Here is a 20,047-nt window from a genome sequence, read left to right on the forward strand (position 1 = left end):
TCACAAACAATACCGGCTCTGGCCAGAGGTGTTGTCAAGTCCTCAAAGCAGGATGGCTAGTAATCAGAATTCAAAGGGAGGAGATTTCAAAGGCCTCTGCCACCTATTTAGCTTGATCAGGTGGAAAAATTAGGTACGCAGAAGGCATGTTCACTATCACGCTAAGTACACCCTGAAGTGAACACGAAAAGTAGTATTCCACCATCTTGGTTTTTGGTGAAATCAGAGACACTGGAGTCAGGGTTGTGCCCACTCCCCATAGGAAATGGTCATATAGATGTGTAGGACCCCAAAGGCAAGTAACCCATTGGCTACTACCTTACACTTACTTATCTAGGTGGCCCCCATGACACCAGGAACTCAGATTCACCAGACACAATAATTGGACAAAGCAGAGCGAAGAAGCGAGAACTGATGACCAGCTGCAGAGCTTTTAAGGCCGAACCCTACCTACCTGCACCTGTCCTGACAATTGCAACAAACCGACTCGTCCTGCTACTGTGCATTTGCCAAGAACCCTGGTGGGCTGCCAGCACTTCGCAAATTGCCAGCAATCTCCCTGGGAGTAGGCGAGCTACTTTCCTGCAGCTTGCAGGCAACAAACGGCAAAGTCTGGTCCACCATGCCATCCGCCCTCTCCCCCAGTTCCACCAATGCAGCAGCCGCCCAGGTAGCGGTCTCTGTGCTCCAGAAGGTCAGATCTGTCTCCCGACCTACTGAGAAGACGCCAGGACCCACCGGAGCCGCACAGCACCAATAGGCGGGGTACCGGACCTCTTGCAGCAACCAAAGCCTGTTTAAGTCCAAATCAGAATCCAACAACTCCAAGACTGAGCAGCCGTTGACCGGAAAGACCCAACTTCAAGAGTGGCCCAACTGTTCTGTTTTTGTCCCCTCAACCAGCGAGGCAGACAACCGTGAGTGCCTGTGATGCAGTACAGCCAACCTAACCACTCTGCACCCGAGAACCTTAGCCCGGGTTTCTGAACCAACTGTGCCTCCTTGCTCCCAGGGCCCTCACTAACCAGGCCCTCATTGGGAGCTCCCGGACTTGTCCCCAAGTCCCCCACAGCAGCCTGTTTCCAGGTGCCCCCTCCTTTGGTGTAGGGTGCGAAGCTACCAACCAGACCAGCACCTCTGCACGTGGACGGTCCTGGGCAAATAAAGACTAACTGCTGGTGGTACTTTGGATCGTGCCCCCCCACCTTAAAGTCCTGGAGACTTAAGTCCCCCAGAAATCTATTGCAAGTAACTGTATGCAGAATATGTTTTTTTCCCTATAGGAAAGCATTGGCACGTAAAGACACATTTAAGTGAACATTTTACTTGTCTGTAAAAATCAACAACTCGAAAATTACTTACCTAATCATGAAGTTCTTGGTGTTGAAATGTATATAAAAATTGCTTCCTTTCTATTTTGGTCTAGATTTATTCTTGTGCAGCTCATTTATTGACTCAGAGTACAACAAATGCTTAGCACTACCCTCTGATAAGCCTAACCGGCTCGCCCACTCTACTACAAAAGGATTAATAATTGTGCCTCTGTAAAGCAATAAAAGTCGACTGGACCTTGTTTTGGTACACAATATAGCGAGCTGGTTTCCTACAATATGTATGCTATTCTGTTCATTTTGGTGTCCTAATTAAGATATACATTATATTTTTAATAAATATGTGTCAGATTTCTCTTGAGTATTGTAAAGTAAAGTAAAAGTAAAGTCCACATTTGTAAAGCGCACAATCACCCGTAAGGGTCTCTAGGCGCTGGGGGCCGTCGGGAAGATTAAGCGAGCTATTGCCCAGAGTCACATGGTGCTGGGCTAACCTGCCGCCGGAGCCGGGGATCGAACCGTGGTCCCCAGATTCCAGCGTCAGTCGCCCTGGCCGCGGCGCCACACCTCTTCCTAGTCAATTTCCTATTGTCCATGTTGGTACTCTGAAATGTTTAACATGTGTTCCTTTAGTAAAGCTTGACTGCTCTTTTGCCAGGAGTGAGCTAAGGATTTATTAGTGTGAATCTAAAGATCATCTTTGGGGTATCGTGGCAATATTGCATGGTGAGGCCTAACTCCCACACCACATAATACTCCACCTTCCTACACTAACCCATCACTAAACACTAAAAACCTGTTACTAACAGGCCCTTAAAAACTATTGCACTCATCAAGTTCCCTTTAATTACCTTATTTAATATCTTTAAAAAACACTTACCTGCATGTTAATGGTAGTGTTGTAAACATCCTGGATAGTAACACCTGTACTGCAAGTGTTACTGAATATGCTACTTACCAGTATGCATCTGTTCTTGGCATGTAGGGCTGCTAACATTCATATCTATTGCATAGATCGCCGCCTAGTGTTGGGTCCGGATGATTGCACATTGTTGTCCTGGAAGAGTCTTCGAAGTATCACGAGATAGGTGACTCCTCCCCTGGACTACAGTGCGCATGGGCATCGGCTCCATCCCCAGATTGTTTTTAGCCATTGTGGCAGAGATGGAGTGAAATAGTGTAAAGGATGTCCATGCTAATGATGAATGCAAGAGAGTGTCTGCAGCCGCTACGGGCACCGGGGAGGAGGGCGGGCGATATGAATGTTAGCAGCCCTACATGCCAAGAACAGATGCATACTGGTAAGTAGCATATTCAGGTCGAGGCATGTGGGCTGCTAAATTCATATCTATTGCATAGAATACATAGCAGTGCCTCCATTAAGGGCGGTTGCCCGTGCCAGCTGCAGAAGCTTGAAAAAGTGTTTTGAGAACAGCCTGTCCTACAGCTGCTTGCTGTTTGGAATGCACATCTACACAGTAATGTTTGGTAAACGTGTGTGGTGTAGCCCAAGTGGCTTCTCTACAAATGTCTTCCAAGGGAATGTTCCCCAGGAACGCCATGGAGGCCCCCAATTTGCGTGTGGAGTGCGCCCTTGGGGGTATCGTTAAAGTGCGTTTAGCTTTTTGATAACAGATTTGAATGCACTTAACGATCCATCTGGCTATTCCTGCTTTGGAAATGGGGTTGCCTTTGTGCTGTGGTGAGAAGGTAACAAAAAGTTGTTGTGTCTTTCTAAAGTGTTGAGTTCTGTCAATGTAGTACATTAGCGCCCTCCTAACGTCTAATGTATGAAGCATTCTTTCTGCTACAGTTTGTGGGTTTTGGAAGAATGCAGGCAGGTCAATAGTTTGGTTGATATGAAACTGTGACACCACTTTTGGAAGGAATTTGGGGTTAGTGCGGAGCACTACCCTGTTAGAATGTATTTGGATGAATGGCTCTTGGATTGTGAGCGCTTGCAGCTCGCTAACACGTCTGAGCGATGTGATAGCAATGAGAAAAGCCACTTTCCACGTTAGAAACTGAATTTCGCAGGAGTGCAGTGGCTCGAAAGGTGGGCCCGTCAGCCTAGTGAGGACTACATTGAGGTTCCACACTGGAGCTGGTGGTGTTCTTGGAGGAATGACTCGCTTCAGTCCCTCTAGGAAGGCTTTAATGGCAGGCACCCTGAAAACAGAGAGGTGCTGCCTATTCTGGAGATAAGCCGCTATGGCGGATAAATGTATCCGAATGGAGGCGTACGCTAGATTGCATTTGTAAAGATGTAACAAATAGCAGATGATGTTAGGAATGGATGCATCCAGCGGGTTGATATTGTTGTCAGTACAGTAAATGACAAACCGCTTCCATTTCGCTGCATAGCAAGCTCTGGTCGTGGGCTTCCTTGCCTCGCGGATGATGTCCATGCATTCTGGAGGCAGGTTGAGGTAGCCAAATTCTAAGACCTCAGGAGCCAGATCGCCAGATTGAGCTGTTGCGGATCTGGATGCTGAATGTCGCCATGGTTCTGCGTCAAGAGCCTGGATGTGAGATGCAGCCTTTGATGCGGTACCACGGAAAGTTCTAGAAACGTGGTGTACCATGGTTGGCGTGCCCATGTTGGAGCAACCAGGATGAGAGTCATCGAGTGTTGCTTTAGCTTTCTTGCCACCAGCGGAATGAGAGGAGCTGGGGGAAAAGCGTGCGCAAATTTGCCCGACCAGTTCATCCATATCGCATTCCCTTGCGATTCCGGGTGAGGGAACCTGGCGGCAAAGCTTTGGCATTTTGCGTTTTCCCTTGTGGCAAACAGGTCTATCACTGGATGACCCCACTGCTGGAAGTACGGGTGGAGTACTGATGGATGTATCTCCCACTCGTGCATTTGATGGCTGTATCTGCTGAGCAGATCCGCCATCTGATTGTCCTTGCCCGGGAGGTGTTCTGCCATGAGGAAGATGTTCCTCTGAATGGCCCACTTCCACATGCTCTGAGCCAGATGAGACAGCTGTGGCGAGTGAGTACCTCCCTGCTTCTGGATGTAGTACATGGCTGTCATGTTGTCCGTCCGGATCAACACGACCTTGTTGCACAGATGTACTTTGAAGGACTTGAGCGCCATGAAGATTGCCATCAATTCCAGGTAGTTGATGTGCAATCGTTGTTGCTGGGTTGACCACAGTCCCTGCACCGTGTAGTGGAGCACATGCGCTCCCCACCCTTGGAGAGATGCGTCCGTTGTTAGGACAATCTGTGGCACAGGCTCTTGGAACGGTCGTCCCTTGAAAAGGTTGTGTGGATTCCACCAATGCAGAGAGTTGTATGCCCGACCGGTCACCAACACTAGGTCTGTCAGTTGTCCCTGAGCCTGTGTCCATTGATTTGCTAAGCATTCTTGGAGGGGACGCATGTGCAACCTTGCGTGCGGGACTATGAAGATGCAGGAGGCCATCATGCCTATCAACTGCATGAACACTCTCGCTGGCAGGGAGTGATGCGGTCTGAACCTCTGGATCAGCGACTGAATGCTGTTGATTCTGACTGTGTTTGGTTGAGCCATAGCAGTCAGGGTGTTTATTGTCGCGCCCAGATACTGCCGCACATGGGCTGGCTGAAGGTGCGACTTTGGGTAGTTTAGGGAGAACCCCAGGCTGTGAACGAGTTGAATAGTGTGGGACATGTGTGAGGCGCACTGTCTTTCCGACTTTGCTTGAACGAGCCAGTCGTCGAGGTACGGGTAGACATGTATGTTTTGTCTCCTGAGGTGCGCTGCCACTGTCGCCAGACACTTTGTAAACACTCTGGGGGCAGTAGTCACCCCAAAGGGTAGGACTTTGAACTGATAGTGCTTGTTGAGAATGGTGAACCTGTGGTATTTTCTGTGGGACGGGTGGAGTGGGATGTGGAAGTAAGCATCCTTGAGGTCCAAGGTTGCTAGGAAATCCCCTTGGTTCAGAAGGGGAAGGATTTGTTGCAGTGTCAGCATGTGAAAATGTTCTGACAGTATATACATGTTGAGAGGGCGTAGATCCAGAATGGGTCTGAGGGATCCGTCCTTCTTTGGGATGAGGAAGTACAGGGAATAGACCCCTGTTCCTTCCTCCTCCACTGGCACGAGTTCGATTGCTCCTTTTTGCAGCATTACTAGTACCTCCTGCTGCAATAAGTGCAAGTGCTCTGCCGACATAGGACAGTGTTTTGGGGGAATATTGGGAGGAGTGGATATTAACTCCAAACAATAACCGTACTGAATGAGTTTTCTCACCCACCTGTCTGTGGTGATGGATGACCAGACTGGCAGGAACTGCTGGAGTCTTCCCCCGACAGGTGTTGGATGGTCGGGGGGCAGTGACAGGGAGTCACTGTTTGTTTGTGGCAGAGGAACGTGAGTTGTTGTTTCCTCTGCCTCTGCCTTTAGCACTGTTACCTCTGTAACCCCCTCTACCTTGCCTGGGGTACGAGGATTGCGCACCACCTCTTGCGAATTGTGTTTGTTGTCCCAAGTGTCCTGTGGTAACACTACGCGCACCTGAGCGACGAAAAGTGTTGCCCCTGAACTGTTGTGATTGGAGAGCCCCCATGGACTTAGCAGTCTCGTTGTCCTTCTTAATCTTTTCAAGTGTGGTGTCTACATCAGGGCCAAACAGTCTGTCAGGATTGACGGGCTGGTTGAGGATTGTAGTTTGGATGTCAGGCTTAAAACCAGATATACGAAGCCAGGCTTGGCGCCGTAGCATGACGCTAGTGTTAATCCCCCTAGCCGCTGTGTCCGCGACATCAAGTGCACACTTAATTGCAGCATTTGATATAAGCTTTCCCTCCTGAATGAGCATTTCGCCTGCTTCTTTATACTCATCAGGTAGATGTTGAAGGAGCTGTTCTAGGGTGTCGTAATGCGCCCTATCGTAACGCGCCAGTAGTGCTTGTGTGTTTGCTATACGCCATACATTGGCAGCCTGCGCAGCCACCCGCTTGCCAGAAGCCTCAAGCACTTTCGACTCCTTGTCTGGGGGAGGAGCTTCACCCGTTGTTTGGGAGTTGGCCCTCTTGCGGGCATTTGCGACCACCAAGGAGTCCAAAGGCAACTGTCCCCGAATATATGCAGGGTCTCCAGGTGCTGGCCTGTACTTTTTCTCAATACGTGGGTTTACCACCCTTGCTCTTGTCGGTTCCTTAAAGATCTCTGGTGCATGTTTAAGGACACCTTTCAGCATGGGGAGTGTTTTGACTGTTCTTTCTGAGACAGAGAAAGTGTCAAACAGGAAATCTTCCTCCACCGGGTCAGAGTGCATGTCCACATTATGATTTGCAGCTGCCCGTTCTATTAAAGCAGTGAATGCTGCTGAGTCCTCAGTAGGTGATGTACGTGATCCAAAAACCTGAGGGTCCTGTACCACCTGATGGCTGTCCTGGTCCCCAGCGTCGTCATATGGGTCCTGGTGTACATCAGGGTCCTTTCCAGCAGGGAAGTTATATTGGTCATCTTGTTCATCATCCTCACCCCCTGATTGATGGGGGGAAGGGGTTGGACTCCTCCTTGGTGGAGGCTGAAGAGGTTCAACAAGTGGAGGTATGTCCTGTGCTGGCCTTTTCTTTTTTAGTGGAATAACAAATGATTCCAATGGTTGGGAAGTGATCTTTCTTTTATAAAGTGTCAATTTCCCCGTGTGGGCATCGATGAAGTGCTCCGAATTGTCCTCCGACGCAGTTGGCCGAGGCAAATTGGGACTGGGCGTCGAATATTCTGGCGTTTCGTAGAGAAGCTTGGAGGACGACTTTGCAGGTATGCCCACCGGTCTCGGATCCGACGGTGCGGTAGACGCCGACGTCAGGGCTTTCTCCCGAATTCTCTTGAGGGAGTCGGTGACCTGTTTCGTAAAGTAAGCCGAGGGTTTGGCAACCGGTGCTTCATGTTCGTCCGCTTCGGAGGACTTTGGCGTAGCAGAAGTGGCCACCGATGATTCCTGGCCTCCCACGGGACGCTGCCCTGTGGTAGCGTTAGGCGCCGACGTCGTTGATGCCGTTCCGGCATCCTTGTGCCGATGAGTAGTGGCTCCGGCCGTCGGATCCTGGCCTTAGTGGACTTGGCTTCGACCGTGCGTTTGGTGGTAGACGCCGCAGACGTCGAGGTAGGATGGACGACCTTCTAGGAGGACGTGTCCTTGGCCACCGTTTGAGGCGCCGGTGAGTCGACAGTCTTCTTTGACTTCGTGGGGCCCGAAGGCGACGGAGTTGAAGACGGAGCAGGCTTCGATGGCTTGGACGGGACGTCGGCCATTTTAGAAGTTGTCGAAGCCGTAGGTTTCGGTTTTGCCGAGTCGGCGGCCATTTTTGGAGCCGTGGAGACCGATGGTTTCGGTTTCGTTTTTGGCGTGATGTCGGCCATCTTAGGTGTTGTCGACAGCAACGGTTGCGGTTTCGGTACGCGCAACGGTGGCTCCACCGGTGTATCCATGGCCGGGCCCGAAGTCGGGGCTGGGGATACCGGTGCAGGGTCGTGGGTAAGGCCGAGTGGCGATCCCGTGACCGGAGCCTGAGTCGAGTAACTTTCGGGGCATAGCTCGTCCTCGGAGCTATCTTCCGCGGCCCCATAGACTTCTTCGTCGTCCCCTACCTCCTCGACGTATTCAAGGTCTTGGCTCTGTCCTTCGATGTATTCTTCTGGATCTGCCTCGACCTCCGACGATGGTGGTGAGATGTGAAGATGATGGCTGTGGCCTTCTTCTGCGGGGTCGTCGAATATGTCGTCGGGAGCCGGGGCTGCGTGTAGGGCTTCAAGTCGCGCCGCGCGCCGATGCTTGAGCGTCTTCTTTGACCTGAATTTGGAGCAGGCCATGCAGTTGTCCTCGTCGTGTTCCGGCGATAGACATTTATTACAGACTGGATGCACGTCGATGTGTGGGTATTTAGACCCACACACGGGGCAGCGCTTGAACGGACTCCGTTCCATGATGAAGTCGCCGGGGTCTTGCTGCGAGTACAGGGCTTCGATGCGCGAAGAGTAAACCACTCCGCAGAAGTCCGACCCGAAGAGTCAGACGATGATCGGGACCGATCGCAAACAATACCGACGCGAATACCGAAGGCCTTTTGGCCTTAAGAAGTAAGTTTCTTTCGATTCCGACAAGGAGCCGTCGAAATCACATCCGAACCCAATGGCGGAAAAAAACAATCTGGGGATGGAGCCGATGCCCATGCGCACTGTAGTCCAGGGGAGGAGCCACCTATCTCGTGATACTTCGAAGACTCTTCCAGGACAACAATGTGCAATCATCCGGACCCAACACTAGGCGGCGATCTATGCAATAGATATGAATTTAGCAGCCCACATGCCTCGAACATACTGTACCACTAGAAGCAAAATTCTTGTTGTGAATTGCCCTATGTCATATCTCCGGAGCTAACACAGACAGCTGGGGAAGAGTGTGTTTCTCCCCATTTATTGATGGCTGCCTTTATTCGTCGTTATTAAGACTATCTTGCCTCAAATAAGCATGCACAAAACTCTGAGCACCAGGTAGATTGCACTGAGTTCTAGGTAATAGTGGGCCCCCGTTTGTTATAGCATCAAGGACCATGCTTAGTGTTGGACACTCTTGCAAAGGACACACAAAGTCAGGCCTGCAGAACTATTGAGATACAAGAAGCCATCACCACGAACAATCTCATCTCAGTCCGTACAGTAAGGCAATGTCCTGTCTGAGAAAGAGAAAGCAGCTTATGGAATGCCATTACTCTGTTTTAGTTGAGGTAGGCTATACCTTTGACAGCGTTTAAGATTGATCTAAAAAGGGCTGGATTTGCTGGGGCTGAAAAAATGACGTTATTAGGTATTGATGATTAACCCTGGTTGTGAAGCAATTACACTGTTTTTGAGAGTTCCAAGACACTTGTCTGCTGCTGCTCTTCATCAGCCAATCATCTAAATATGGAAACACATTTCTGAGTGGATACGCTGCAACCACCACCACTAGGCACTTTATGAACACCCTTGAGGTCATAGTGAGTACCCTGAATAGGTAGTGTAGTCTATTTATCAGAAAGCAGCAGCATCTGTGTTGGGCTGAAAGCACTGGCATGTGGAAATGGGCCTCAATGAAGTTGGGGACCCCTACAAAGTCCTCTCTTCAGAGCCTGAGATGCAAGATTCACAATGCTTGAGAGGTAGCGCATGCACATGGATGCAATGCAGGAAGCAGCATTGCGGGGGTAGAGGTCTGCATGGTACCCATTGCTTTGCACTGTCTCGTGGCTGGCACTAAAGTTCCAGGTAAGAAGAGTTGTCAGTCCCAGAGCTGGCATTCGCATAACTGAACCCAATGGGACAAGAAACCAATCTGAGGTTCAGTCTTTGTCCTGGTACACTGTGGGCTAAGGCTGGAGTCACAACAGGTCTTGTGACTCAAAAACAAATTGTAACAAAAACAATTCGAACATGTCCTCACCTAAAAAGAGGTGGCAGGAGTATGCAAAGCATATAAATCTACAGTCACACGTTACAAACTGGTAATACCAGAAAATCCAAATCTATATAAAACACAGAGCCTGGATGCAGTCCAAATATAAGAGGAATATGAAAACCGCCAGCAAAGGATTGATGAAGGGCAAGAGATATAGAAAAGTTTGTGTGCACAAGCACATACTTTCAGAAAATAAACGAACAGCAACAGGAGTATAATAGTCACTGTGTGTTATAAAGTGAAAATAGTGGGCTACCTACTAATTAAAGAAAACACAGTGCTTGCATGCACACCCACACACTGAATGTGTCACTGACAGTCCACGCACGTCATTTAAGCATTATACAGCAGTATCATAGGCACATAATGCTTCGTATGTCACACTACCACAATACCTGATAGCAGATGGCACAAATATCATTGTGCTGCTCCAATTGCTCAGTGGAGGCAGTTGGGAGGCACTTGATCTTGTTGACAGCATCTCGTCGCAGGAGGAAGCTTTTCCATCCCAGTTGAGCACGAAGCCACACATTGTAGTAGGAATGGATGAAGATGATCATGGAACCCATGACTGTCCACTCGCCAAAGACAGTTTCTGAAACACCATAAGCAACCACACAGAGTGCTACCAGGAATTCCAGCAGACGATAAGTGCCATTCACATAATAAATTACATCATCCATGTTCTCCACCGGCTCCTTCTGGAACTCTTCTACCATAAATAGGACATAAATGAAGAGTGTCCCAAGCACCTAAACCAAGTCAGAAACAACAGGATTTAATTGAATAAAGAGAAAATTGTGCAGAACAGCCATACAAAGCACAGGAGCCACGGGTGAGATCTGCAAGGCATCAAAATAAATAAGTACTCAAACACAGATCTACAGCTACAACCTACCTCAACTCTCCCAGCACTAGAGGTAGATAGACCACCTAGTGCAGATTCATATCAACTCTAACTTGGAGCACTTATGCCCTCCTGGTACTAGGTGCCCTCTACACAGTTTGGTAAGGCTGTTCCACTCTCCCCTTGCATGTTTACTCAATACCATGTGTTTTATCTCCGGAAAGCCTCACAATGATGAGACTCCAAAGGAGATGCTCCATGTTATGGTTTTGTTCTACATCAGAGCAGAGATCTGTGTATACCAAAGTGTCCTTCTTTGAACAACAGAGACTACTGCAACCTTACACTCATGCTGTGAGGTGACTATCACATTCACATTTTAGACTAGAGTCTTTTTACCTGTATTTTTGTGGATATATTGTCTAGTTGTTTTCAATAGTAAAAGTTCATCCAGTTGCCATATTCTGGATCCCTGCCCTTCATCATGGCTTGTCCCTGTAAAAAGTTGCATACTGAGCAAAACAAATGACTTACTGGAACGCAACCCTGAGTAATTACCAGTCGATGAGAGCAAGTCCAGAATTTCACCAATTTGATTTCTTTATCACACATGGGACATATATGAAGTGAATGCGTATTTATGTGGGGATTGTGGCTGAAAGGGGATCTGTAGATTGGTGGGGTCAGATTGTACCCCAGTGGACATGTAACCATATGTATGCTGCACATAAAGGTGGGTTTCTTTACATAAGATGGCAGTGGCCATCTCAACCATACAAGCCTGCATGTACACCCTTTCGTCTGCCCCTCCCCCAAACCTCTAACATACCGAGCCTATTATCCTTGGATTCACGGTTAGTCCAAAATAATGGTCATCACATCTGAATCCTTTGCTCATCTTACAGTACCTATTGTGAGGTTTTACCTACTTCTAAAACTCCCAACACAGAAGAGCACCTAAATATACTAGAGTTGATTCGGGTCAAGCGCCATAGAACACCTGATTTGTTTGTCCATCTAGTTTTGAACTAAACTACTTGAAATCTACGCAGTATGGCCTTTGGCCGGCATAACTCTGATAATAGCCATGAGTGTGTGTTTCAAAGACAATGGGTACTTCTGGTAATTCCACTGGATTTGGAAATGCAATCAATATTACACAGGCTAAAGTTTATGAAATCATAGCACGCCACTAATATTAACTTACAGTATTCAATCAGTGTTGTCTCAAGCTAGGTAGATACTTTAAAATAAACTATTTTACAGTAAAAGCTGCAGCTAAAATATGTTTCACCCAAGCAATTAGTAGAGCTTTCTCAGGGATCAACCATTCACAGTATGTGATTGGGGTGTCCCCTCATGCCTCTTGCTTGCAGTTAAATTTGCAGCAGATTTTGGTATTGCAATTTGAGTCACCAAAGCATTACATTTAGAGTCGTTTCTTATAGATTGTTTTCTCTCGTGGTCAATACTAGCAGAGTGAAACTTATTGGTTGCACATATGATGGTTCATAAAACACTGAACCCTCCAAGGTAATAATAATAATAGTGTGCTATAATTCAATGAATATTTGTAAACTGAAGTTATTAAGTGTTATCCACTTTGTCAGACTGAATTGAAGTTTCAAACCTTCTCTACCTCCAGGAATTACAAATGACTGCTCACCATCACTACCCTGAGAGACTCAAGTACCCAAAAGAAGAAACTTGGTTATTAAATTAGAGTATTAATATTGTGACTCTTCTATCTCAGTGGTAAAAGGAAAACATTACTTAACTATAACAAGTGATTTAGTTTAGTGCTGTATAGTCACATGCTGTTTACACTCCTGCCACTTTGAGTTGGGCTCCAACGTTACAAGTTGTATTTCTTCAATGGAAGCTTTTCAAAGTTATTTGTAGCACCTTCCCTGAAATGCACCTGGACAGATTCCAACTCAGATTGTGTTTTCCCTAAAGGTAAGTGTATGCGAGTATTAGTGAAAAGTAATATTTGTGTACGGCCATGCATGTATACACCAGATATGTTCACAGCTCTTACGAATGGTTTACTTCCAAGAAGGTGGGAAACACCACAGATACCATATATACGGTTTCAAATAAGTAAGACTCATTTGCAACATGTGCAGTTGTAGATCACATGCTCTGAACAGTCTAAAAAGCAGTACCGAAAGCTGTAGACCCTGCAAGCGCAGTCGGTCTAACTACAGCCTCATGCCTCCCATTGTAGCGTATAGTGAATGTCGGGTAGCAGCTCCATGTGGCTGCCTTACAACTGTCTGTCAGTTCAGTATTACTCGGGAACACAATTCTAGTTCCCTTGTTGTGGGTAGAATTTGTTTTAGGTTCGGTTTGTAGGTGGTTTGCCACCAAGAAAATCCCTTGTTAAACAAGCTACTTCCAAAGATGCAGTGCCTCCTGACACAAATTCTGCCCTGCTAGTTTTAGTTACACATGGCAGTTGTGTTATCCACGAGGGCCTGCATCAGCTTTCCCCTGATTGTCCGTAGAAAGGGTCTCATGGCCAGCCTGATGGCACAAAGCTCCAACAAGTGGATTTGTGTTTGAGACCACTGAGCCCCGATTTCTACTTCTTCCAGGTGACCTCCCCAACCAAAAGACTATGCACCCATGCACCCATCACAAACGTGATTTCTTTAGGAGGAAAAAAGAGCGACTAATGCCAATAAAGAAGCCAGTCAGACTGCCTCATCTGAGATACAAATCATGTTGGACAGATTGTCTAAGTCCTGCACCTTCTAGAAACGGCGGTTACATTGCAGGACCCATATGTGCCATCTGGTAAGTTGGATGATGATGCACAAGGCTAAGAGCCCAAGAAGCCCTAGAACCATCCCTCCTGGGATTGAGCCCAAACATCGGAATTACTGAAGATGTGGCAAGGCATTGCAGGCCATCATATCCAGGAGGGACCCTATGAAAGAAATACTCTGAAGTGCCAAATGGGATTTAGGTCGTTGTCTGGAAAACCCCAGAATGGTGGAAGGGTGACCCTTGTCTGAAGGTGGTCCACTGACTGCAGCAACCTCACCTTCACAGCCAGTCGTCAAGGTATGGGAATGCATCTATCCCAGACATGCAAAGATGGGTTGCGTCCACCAGTATCACCTTTGTAAACAGCAGAGGTGATGAAGTGAGGTCAAAGGGTAGAAAGGGAAATCTGATGTGTTCTGAACACATCATGAACCAGAGGTAACTTCTGAGGGACTGCAACTTCGGTACATAAAAATATGAAGTCTACAAGTCCAAGGGGATCATCCCATTCTCATAGCAGAAATAACATGAGTCTGAGCACGCATTGTAAATTTGTTCTTCTTTAAGAAGGCATTAAGAGGCCAGGAAGTCCAGAATGGGTCTAAGCCCGCCATCCTTCTTGGGCAAATGGAAGTAGCAGGAGTAACTTCCCTCTATTGTTTTGGAGTCAAACACACTCTCTATGGCTCCCCTAGGCAGGAGTACATTTATCTTCTGCTTATGGATGGCAGCATGATTGAATATGCTACTTACCAGTATGCATCTGTTCTTGGCATGTAGGGCTGCTAACATTCATATCTTTTGCATTAGATCGCCGCCTAGTGTTGGGTCCGGATGATCGCACATTGTTGTCCTGGAAGAGTCTTCGAAGTATCCTGAGATAGGTGGCTCCTCCCCTGGACTACAGTGCGCATGGGCATCGGCTCCATCCCCAGATTGTTTTTAGCCATTGTGGCAGAGATGGAGTGTAAAGTGTAAAGGATGTCCATGCTAATGATTGAATACAAGAGTATGTCTGCAGCTGCGACAGGCACCGGGGAGGAGGGTGGGCGATATGAATGTTAGCAGCCCTACATGCCAAGAACAGATGCATACTGGTAAGTAGCATATTCAGTTCGAGGCATGTGGGCTGCTAAATTCATATCTTTTGCATAGAATATATAGCAGTCCCTCCATTAGCGGCGGTTGCCTGTGCCAGCTGCAGAAACCTGAAAAAGTGTTTTGAGAACAGCCTGTCCTAGAGCTGCTTGCTGCTTGGAATGTACATCAACACAGTAGTGTTTTGTAAAGGTATGTGGTGTAACCCGCGTGGCTGCTCTGCAAATGTCTTATAAAGGAATGTTCCCCAGGAAAGCCATAGATGCCCCCAATTTGCGCGTGGAGTGTGCTCTTGGGCGTATTGTTACGGTACGTTTAGCTTTTTGATAACAGATTTGGATGCACTTAACAATCCACCTGGCTATTCCTGCTTTGGAAATAAGGTTGTCCTTGTGCTGTGGCGAGAAGGCAACAAAAAGCTGTTTTGTTTTCCTAAAGTGTTGTGTCCTGTCAATGTAGTACATCAACGCCCTCCTGACATCCAAAGTATGAAGCATTCTTTCCGCCACCGTTTGTGGGTTTTGGAAGAATGCCGGCAAGTCAATAGTTTGGTTGAGATGAAACTGTGACACCACCTTGGGAAGGAATTTGGGGTTAGTACGTAGTACCACCCTATTTGGATGAATCTGAATGAATGGCTCTTGGATTGTGAGCGCTTGCAGCTCACTAACTCGCCTCAGTGATGTAATAGCTATTAGGAAAGCTACTTTCCACGTTAGGAACTGGAGTTCACACATGAGTGTAGTGGCTCAAAAGGTGGTCCCATCAGTCTGGTGAGGACCACATTGAGGTTCCACACCGGAGCTGGCGGTGTTCTTGGGGGAATGACTCATTTCAGGCCTTCAAGAAAAGCTTTAATGGCAGGCACTCTGAAGACAGAGAGATGCTGCCTATTCTGAAGATAAGCTGCTATTCCATTTTGCAGCATAGCATGCTCTGGTAGTTGGCTTTCTTGCCTCCTTGATGATGTCCATGCATTCTGGAGGTAAGTGAAGGTATCCAAACTCTAGGACTTCAGGAGCCAGATCGCCAGGTTGAGCTGTTGCGGATCTGGATGCTGAATGTCTCCATGCTTCTGCGTCAAAAGTCTGGGCGTGAGGCGCAGCCTTTGATGCGGTACCACCGAGAGTTCGAGGAACGTGGTGTACCATGCTTGGCGCGCCCACGTTGGAGCAACCAGGATGAGAGTCATCGAGTGCTGCCTTAGCTTTCTTGCCACCAGCGGTATCAGAGGGGCTGGCGGAAAAGCGTACGCAAATCTGCCTGACCAGTTCATCCATATCGCATTCCCCTGCGACTGTGGGTGAGGGAACCTGGCGGCAAAGTGTTGGCATTTTGCGTTTTCGTTTGTGGCAAACAGGTCTATCTCCGGATGACCCCACTGCTGGAAGTACGGGTGGAGTACAGATGGGTGTAGCTCCCACTCGTGCATTTGATGGCTGTATCTGCTGAGCAGATCCGCCATCTGATTGTCCTTGCCCGGGAGGTGTTCTGCCATTAGGAAAATGTTCCTCTGAATGGCCCACTTCCACATGCTCTGAGCCAGATGAGACAGCTGTGGCGAGTGGGTGCCCCCCTGCTTTTGAATGTAGTACATCGCGGTCATGTTGTCCGTCCGGACTAACACTACCTTGTTGCACAGATGTACAATGAAGGACTTGAGCGCCATGAAGATCGCCATCAGTTCCAGATAGTTGATGTGCATCTTCTGTTGCTGCGTCGTCCATAGTCCCTGCACCGTGTAAGTGAGCAGATGAGCTCCCCATCCCTGGAGAGATGCGTCCGTTGTCAGGATAATCTGTGGCACTGGCTCCTGGAACAGTCGGCCCTTGCAAAGGTTGTGTGGAGTCCACCAATGCAGAGAGTCGTATGCCCGACTGGTAACCAACACTAGGTCTGTCAATTGTCCCTGAGCCTGTGTCCACTGATTTGCTAAGCACTCCTGGAGCGGACGCATATGTAGACGTGCGTGAGGGACTATGAAGATGCAGGAGGCCATCATGCCAATCAACTGCATGAACACTCTCGCTGGAAGCGAGTGTTGTGGTCTGAACTTTTGGATTAGCGACTGCATGCTGTCTATCCTGACTTGGTTTGGCTGAGCCATGGCCGTCAGGGTATTGATTGTCGCACCTAGAAACTGCCGGACATGCGCCGGCTGAAGATGCGACTTTGGGTAGTTCAACGAGAAGCCCAGATTGTGAAGGAGGTGAATGGTAGTCGACATGTCCGCGGCGCACTGTTGTTCCGACTTGGCTTGAACGAGCCAGTCGTCTAGGTAGGGGTAGACATGGATGTTCTGCCTCCTGAGGTGCGCCGCTACTGTCGCCAGACACTTGGTAAACACTCTTGGGGCTGTGGTCACTCCGAAGGGTAGGACCTTGAACTGATAATGTTTGCCTTGGATAGTGAACCTGAGGTATTTTCTGTGGGACGGGTGTAGTGGAATGTGGAAATAAGCATCCTTGAGGTCTAAGGTTGCTAAGAAGTCCCCTTGGTTTAACAAGGGAAGAATTTGTTGCAGTGTAAGCATATGGAAATGTTCTGATAGTATATACAGGTTGAGGGGACGCAGATCTAGAATGGGTCTGAGAGATCCGTCCTTCTTTGGAATAAGGAAGTACAGGGAATACACCCCTGTGCCCTCCTCCTCCACCGGCACGAGCTCGATTGCGCCTTTTTGCAGCATCACCACTACCTCCTGCTGCAATAAGTGCAAATGCTCTGCGGACATAGGCCGTTGCCTTGGTGGAATGTTGGGTGGAGTGGACTTTAACTCTAGACAATAACCGTACTGGACAAGTTGTCGCACCCACCTGTCTGTGGTGATGTTTCTCCAGACCGGCAGGAACTGATGTAGTCTCCCCCCGACAGGTGTTAAATGGTCGGGGGGCAGTGACAGAGAGTCACTGTTTGTTTGGGGCAGAGGAGCGGGAGTTGTTGTTGCCTCTGCCACGTCCTCTGGTGCGGTTTCCTCGGTAACCCCCTTTGTTCTGCTTGGGGTACGAGGATTGTGCTCCACCTCTAGAGAATTGTGACTGTTGACCCATCTGTCCTCTGGTGACTCCACGTGCACCTGAGCGACGAAAATTGTTGCCACGGAACTGTTGTGATTGTAGGGCCCCCATAGACTTAGCAGTTTCGTTGTCTTTCTTAATCTTTTCGAGGGTGGTGTCAACATCAGGACCAAACAGCCTATCAGGATTGACGGGCTGGTTGAGTATGGTTGTTTGAATGTCCGGTTTAAACCCCGATATGCGGAGCCACGCCTGCCGTCTCAGCATGACGCTAGTGTTAATAGCCCTAGCTGCTGTGTCTGCTGCATCAAGTGCACACTTTATGGCTGCGTTGGAGATTAGTTTGCCCTCCTCTATAAGCAGTTTGGTACCCTCTTGAAACTGCGGAGGCAGGTGTTGTAAAACTTGCTCTAGGGTGTCGTAATGCGCCCTATCATAACGTGCCAAGAGTGCCTGTGTATTTGCAATACGCCAGAAATTGGCAGCCTGCGCAGCTACCCTTTTGCCCCCTGCCTCTAGCACTTTTGACTCCTTATCCGGGGGAGGAGCTTCACCCGTTGTTTGGGAGTTGGCCCTTTTGCGGGCATTTGCGACCACAAGGGAGTCAAGCGGCAACTGTCCCCGAATGTATGCAGGGTCTGCAGGTGCTGGTCTGTACTTCTTTTCGATACGTGGATTGACCACCCTCGCCCTGGTAGGTTCTTTAAAGATGTCCGCAGCATGCTTGAGGACCCCTTTGAGTATAGGCAGTGTCTTTACTGTCCTTTCAGAGACTGAAAAAGTGTCAAATAGAAAGTCTTCTTCTACTGGGTCAGCATGCATGTCCACATCATGATTAGCAGCTGCCCTTTCAATGAGTGCATGAAAACCTGCAGAATCTTCTGTTGGGGATGCACGTGCACTGAAAGGCTGTGGGTCCTGCCCCACATTTTGGGTGCCTTGGTCACCTATGTCATCATATGAATCTTGCTGTGCATCGGGTTCATTGATGGGGAAAGTGTATTGGTCATCTTCTCCATATCCCTCACCCTCAGAGTGTTCTGGGGAAGGTGTTGGGCTCCTTCTAGGAGGAGGCTGGATAGGTTCCATCAGGGCTGAAGCGTCCTGAGCAAGCCTTTTCTTCTTCAGGGGGATAACATATGAGTCCACTGGCTGTGAAGTGATTTTCCTCTTGTAAAGGGTCAATTTGCCCGTGTCTGCGTCGATAAAACGCTCAGAATCCTCTCCTGAGTCGAGTAGTCGACCTGAAAGTGCTCCAGACGTTGAAGAATCCAACGTCTTTGGCGTCGATTTTGGCGTAAAGGCCTTCGGTGCCTCCTTTGGCGGCAGAAGGAAGAGAAGTTTACCAGCAGGCTTTGCCGGAATGTCCTTCGGCTTCTGTGGCGACGGCATCGGAGCCGACGTAGCAGAGGCCTTCTCCCTGATTCTCTGTAGTGAAGAGGCGATGGGGGACGCGTCACTTGCAGCGGCACTTGGCGCCGACGAGGAGGTCTTGACCTTGCCCTCGGATCCGACGTCCTGTTGGCCCTTCTGAGTCTTAGACGATGATGCTGCAGCCGCAGACACAGAGTCCTTGGACCGATGCGTTGAGGTTCCAGCTTTCGATCCGTGTGATTTTGCCGGCTCCGTCTCCACCACGCGTCCGACTAACGACGTCCCAGCCGGAACCGGAGTCTTGTCGCTGGCTTTGGCGGGCTTTGATGGCGTCGCAGCGGTCGACCCGTGCCGAACTCCCTTCTTAGAGGAAACCTCCTCTGCCGACGATTTCGACACTGTCGAATCGACAGTTTTCTTCGACTTCTGTGGACCGGGGGCCGACGGAGTCGATGAGGCAGCGGGTTTAGGTGTTTTTGGTGGAACGGCCGCCATCTTAGGGACGCTCGAATCCGTAAGTTTCGGTTTCGATTTCGGGTCGGCCATTTTAGGTGTTGTCGATACCGTTGGTTTCAGTTTCGGTTTCGATACGGACTGCGCAGCAAGTATGTCCGTGGCCGGGCCTGAAGGCGGGGCCGTGGCTTGCGGTACGGGGTCTTGGGTAAGGCCGACTGGCGATCCCGTGACCCGAGCCTGATCCGCGTAACCTTCGGGGCATAGCTCATCCCCTGAGCTATCTTCCGCGGCCCCATAAACCTCTTCGGCGTCCCCTACCTCGTCGACGTATTCAAGGCCTTGACCCACGACTTCGTCGTCGTCTTCCGGATCCGCCTCGACCTCCGTCTCGGGCGGGGAGATTTGAAGATGATGGCTCTGGTCCTCCTCTTCTTGGTCGCCGAAGATGTTTTCTGGATCCGGGGCCGCTTGTCTGGCCTCAAGGCGCACCGCGCGCCGAAGCTTGAGTGTCTTCTTTGACCTGAATCTGGAGCAGGCCATGCAGTTGTCCTCGTTGTGGTCCGGCGAGAGGCACTTGTTACAGACCGGGTGCACATCGATATGTGGGTATTTCGACCCACAGACGGGACAGTATTTAAACGGGCTCCGCTCCATGCTGAAAAGTTGCGGTCGTGTTGCGATGAGAAGGCCTCGATGTCCGAAGAGTGA

General features: G+C 49.0%; 1 protein-coding gene across 2 annotated transcripts in view; it reads right to left on the bottom strand.

Annotated features, from left to right (window-relative positions):
* The window catches only part of RNF145 (ring finger protein 145), a 353,477-nt gene that overhangs the window by 46,034 nt on the left and 287,396 nt on the right, over positions 1 to 20,047 (bottom strand). For both annotated transcript variants that reach the window (XM_078653727.1, XM_078653728.1), the window contains exon 10: positions 10,168 to 10,524. In XM_078653727.1, the coding sequence (XP_078509853.1) occupies positions 10,168 to 10,524 (357 nt within the window). The remainder of the gene's footprint in view (positions 1 to 10,167; positions 10,525 to 20,047) is intronic.

This window comes from Lissotriton helveticus, chromosome 7 (assembly GCF_964261635.1).
Source record: "Lissotriton helveticus chromosome 7, aLisHel1.1, whole genome shotgun sequence".
Taxonomy (NCBI): Eukaryota; Metazoa; Chordata; class Amphibia; order Caudata; family Salamandridae; genus Lissotriton; species Lissotriton helveticus.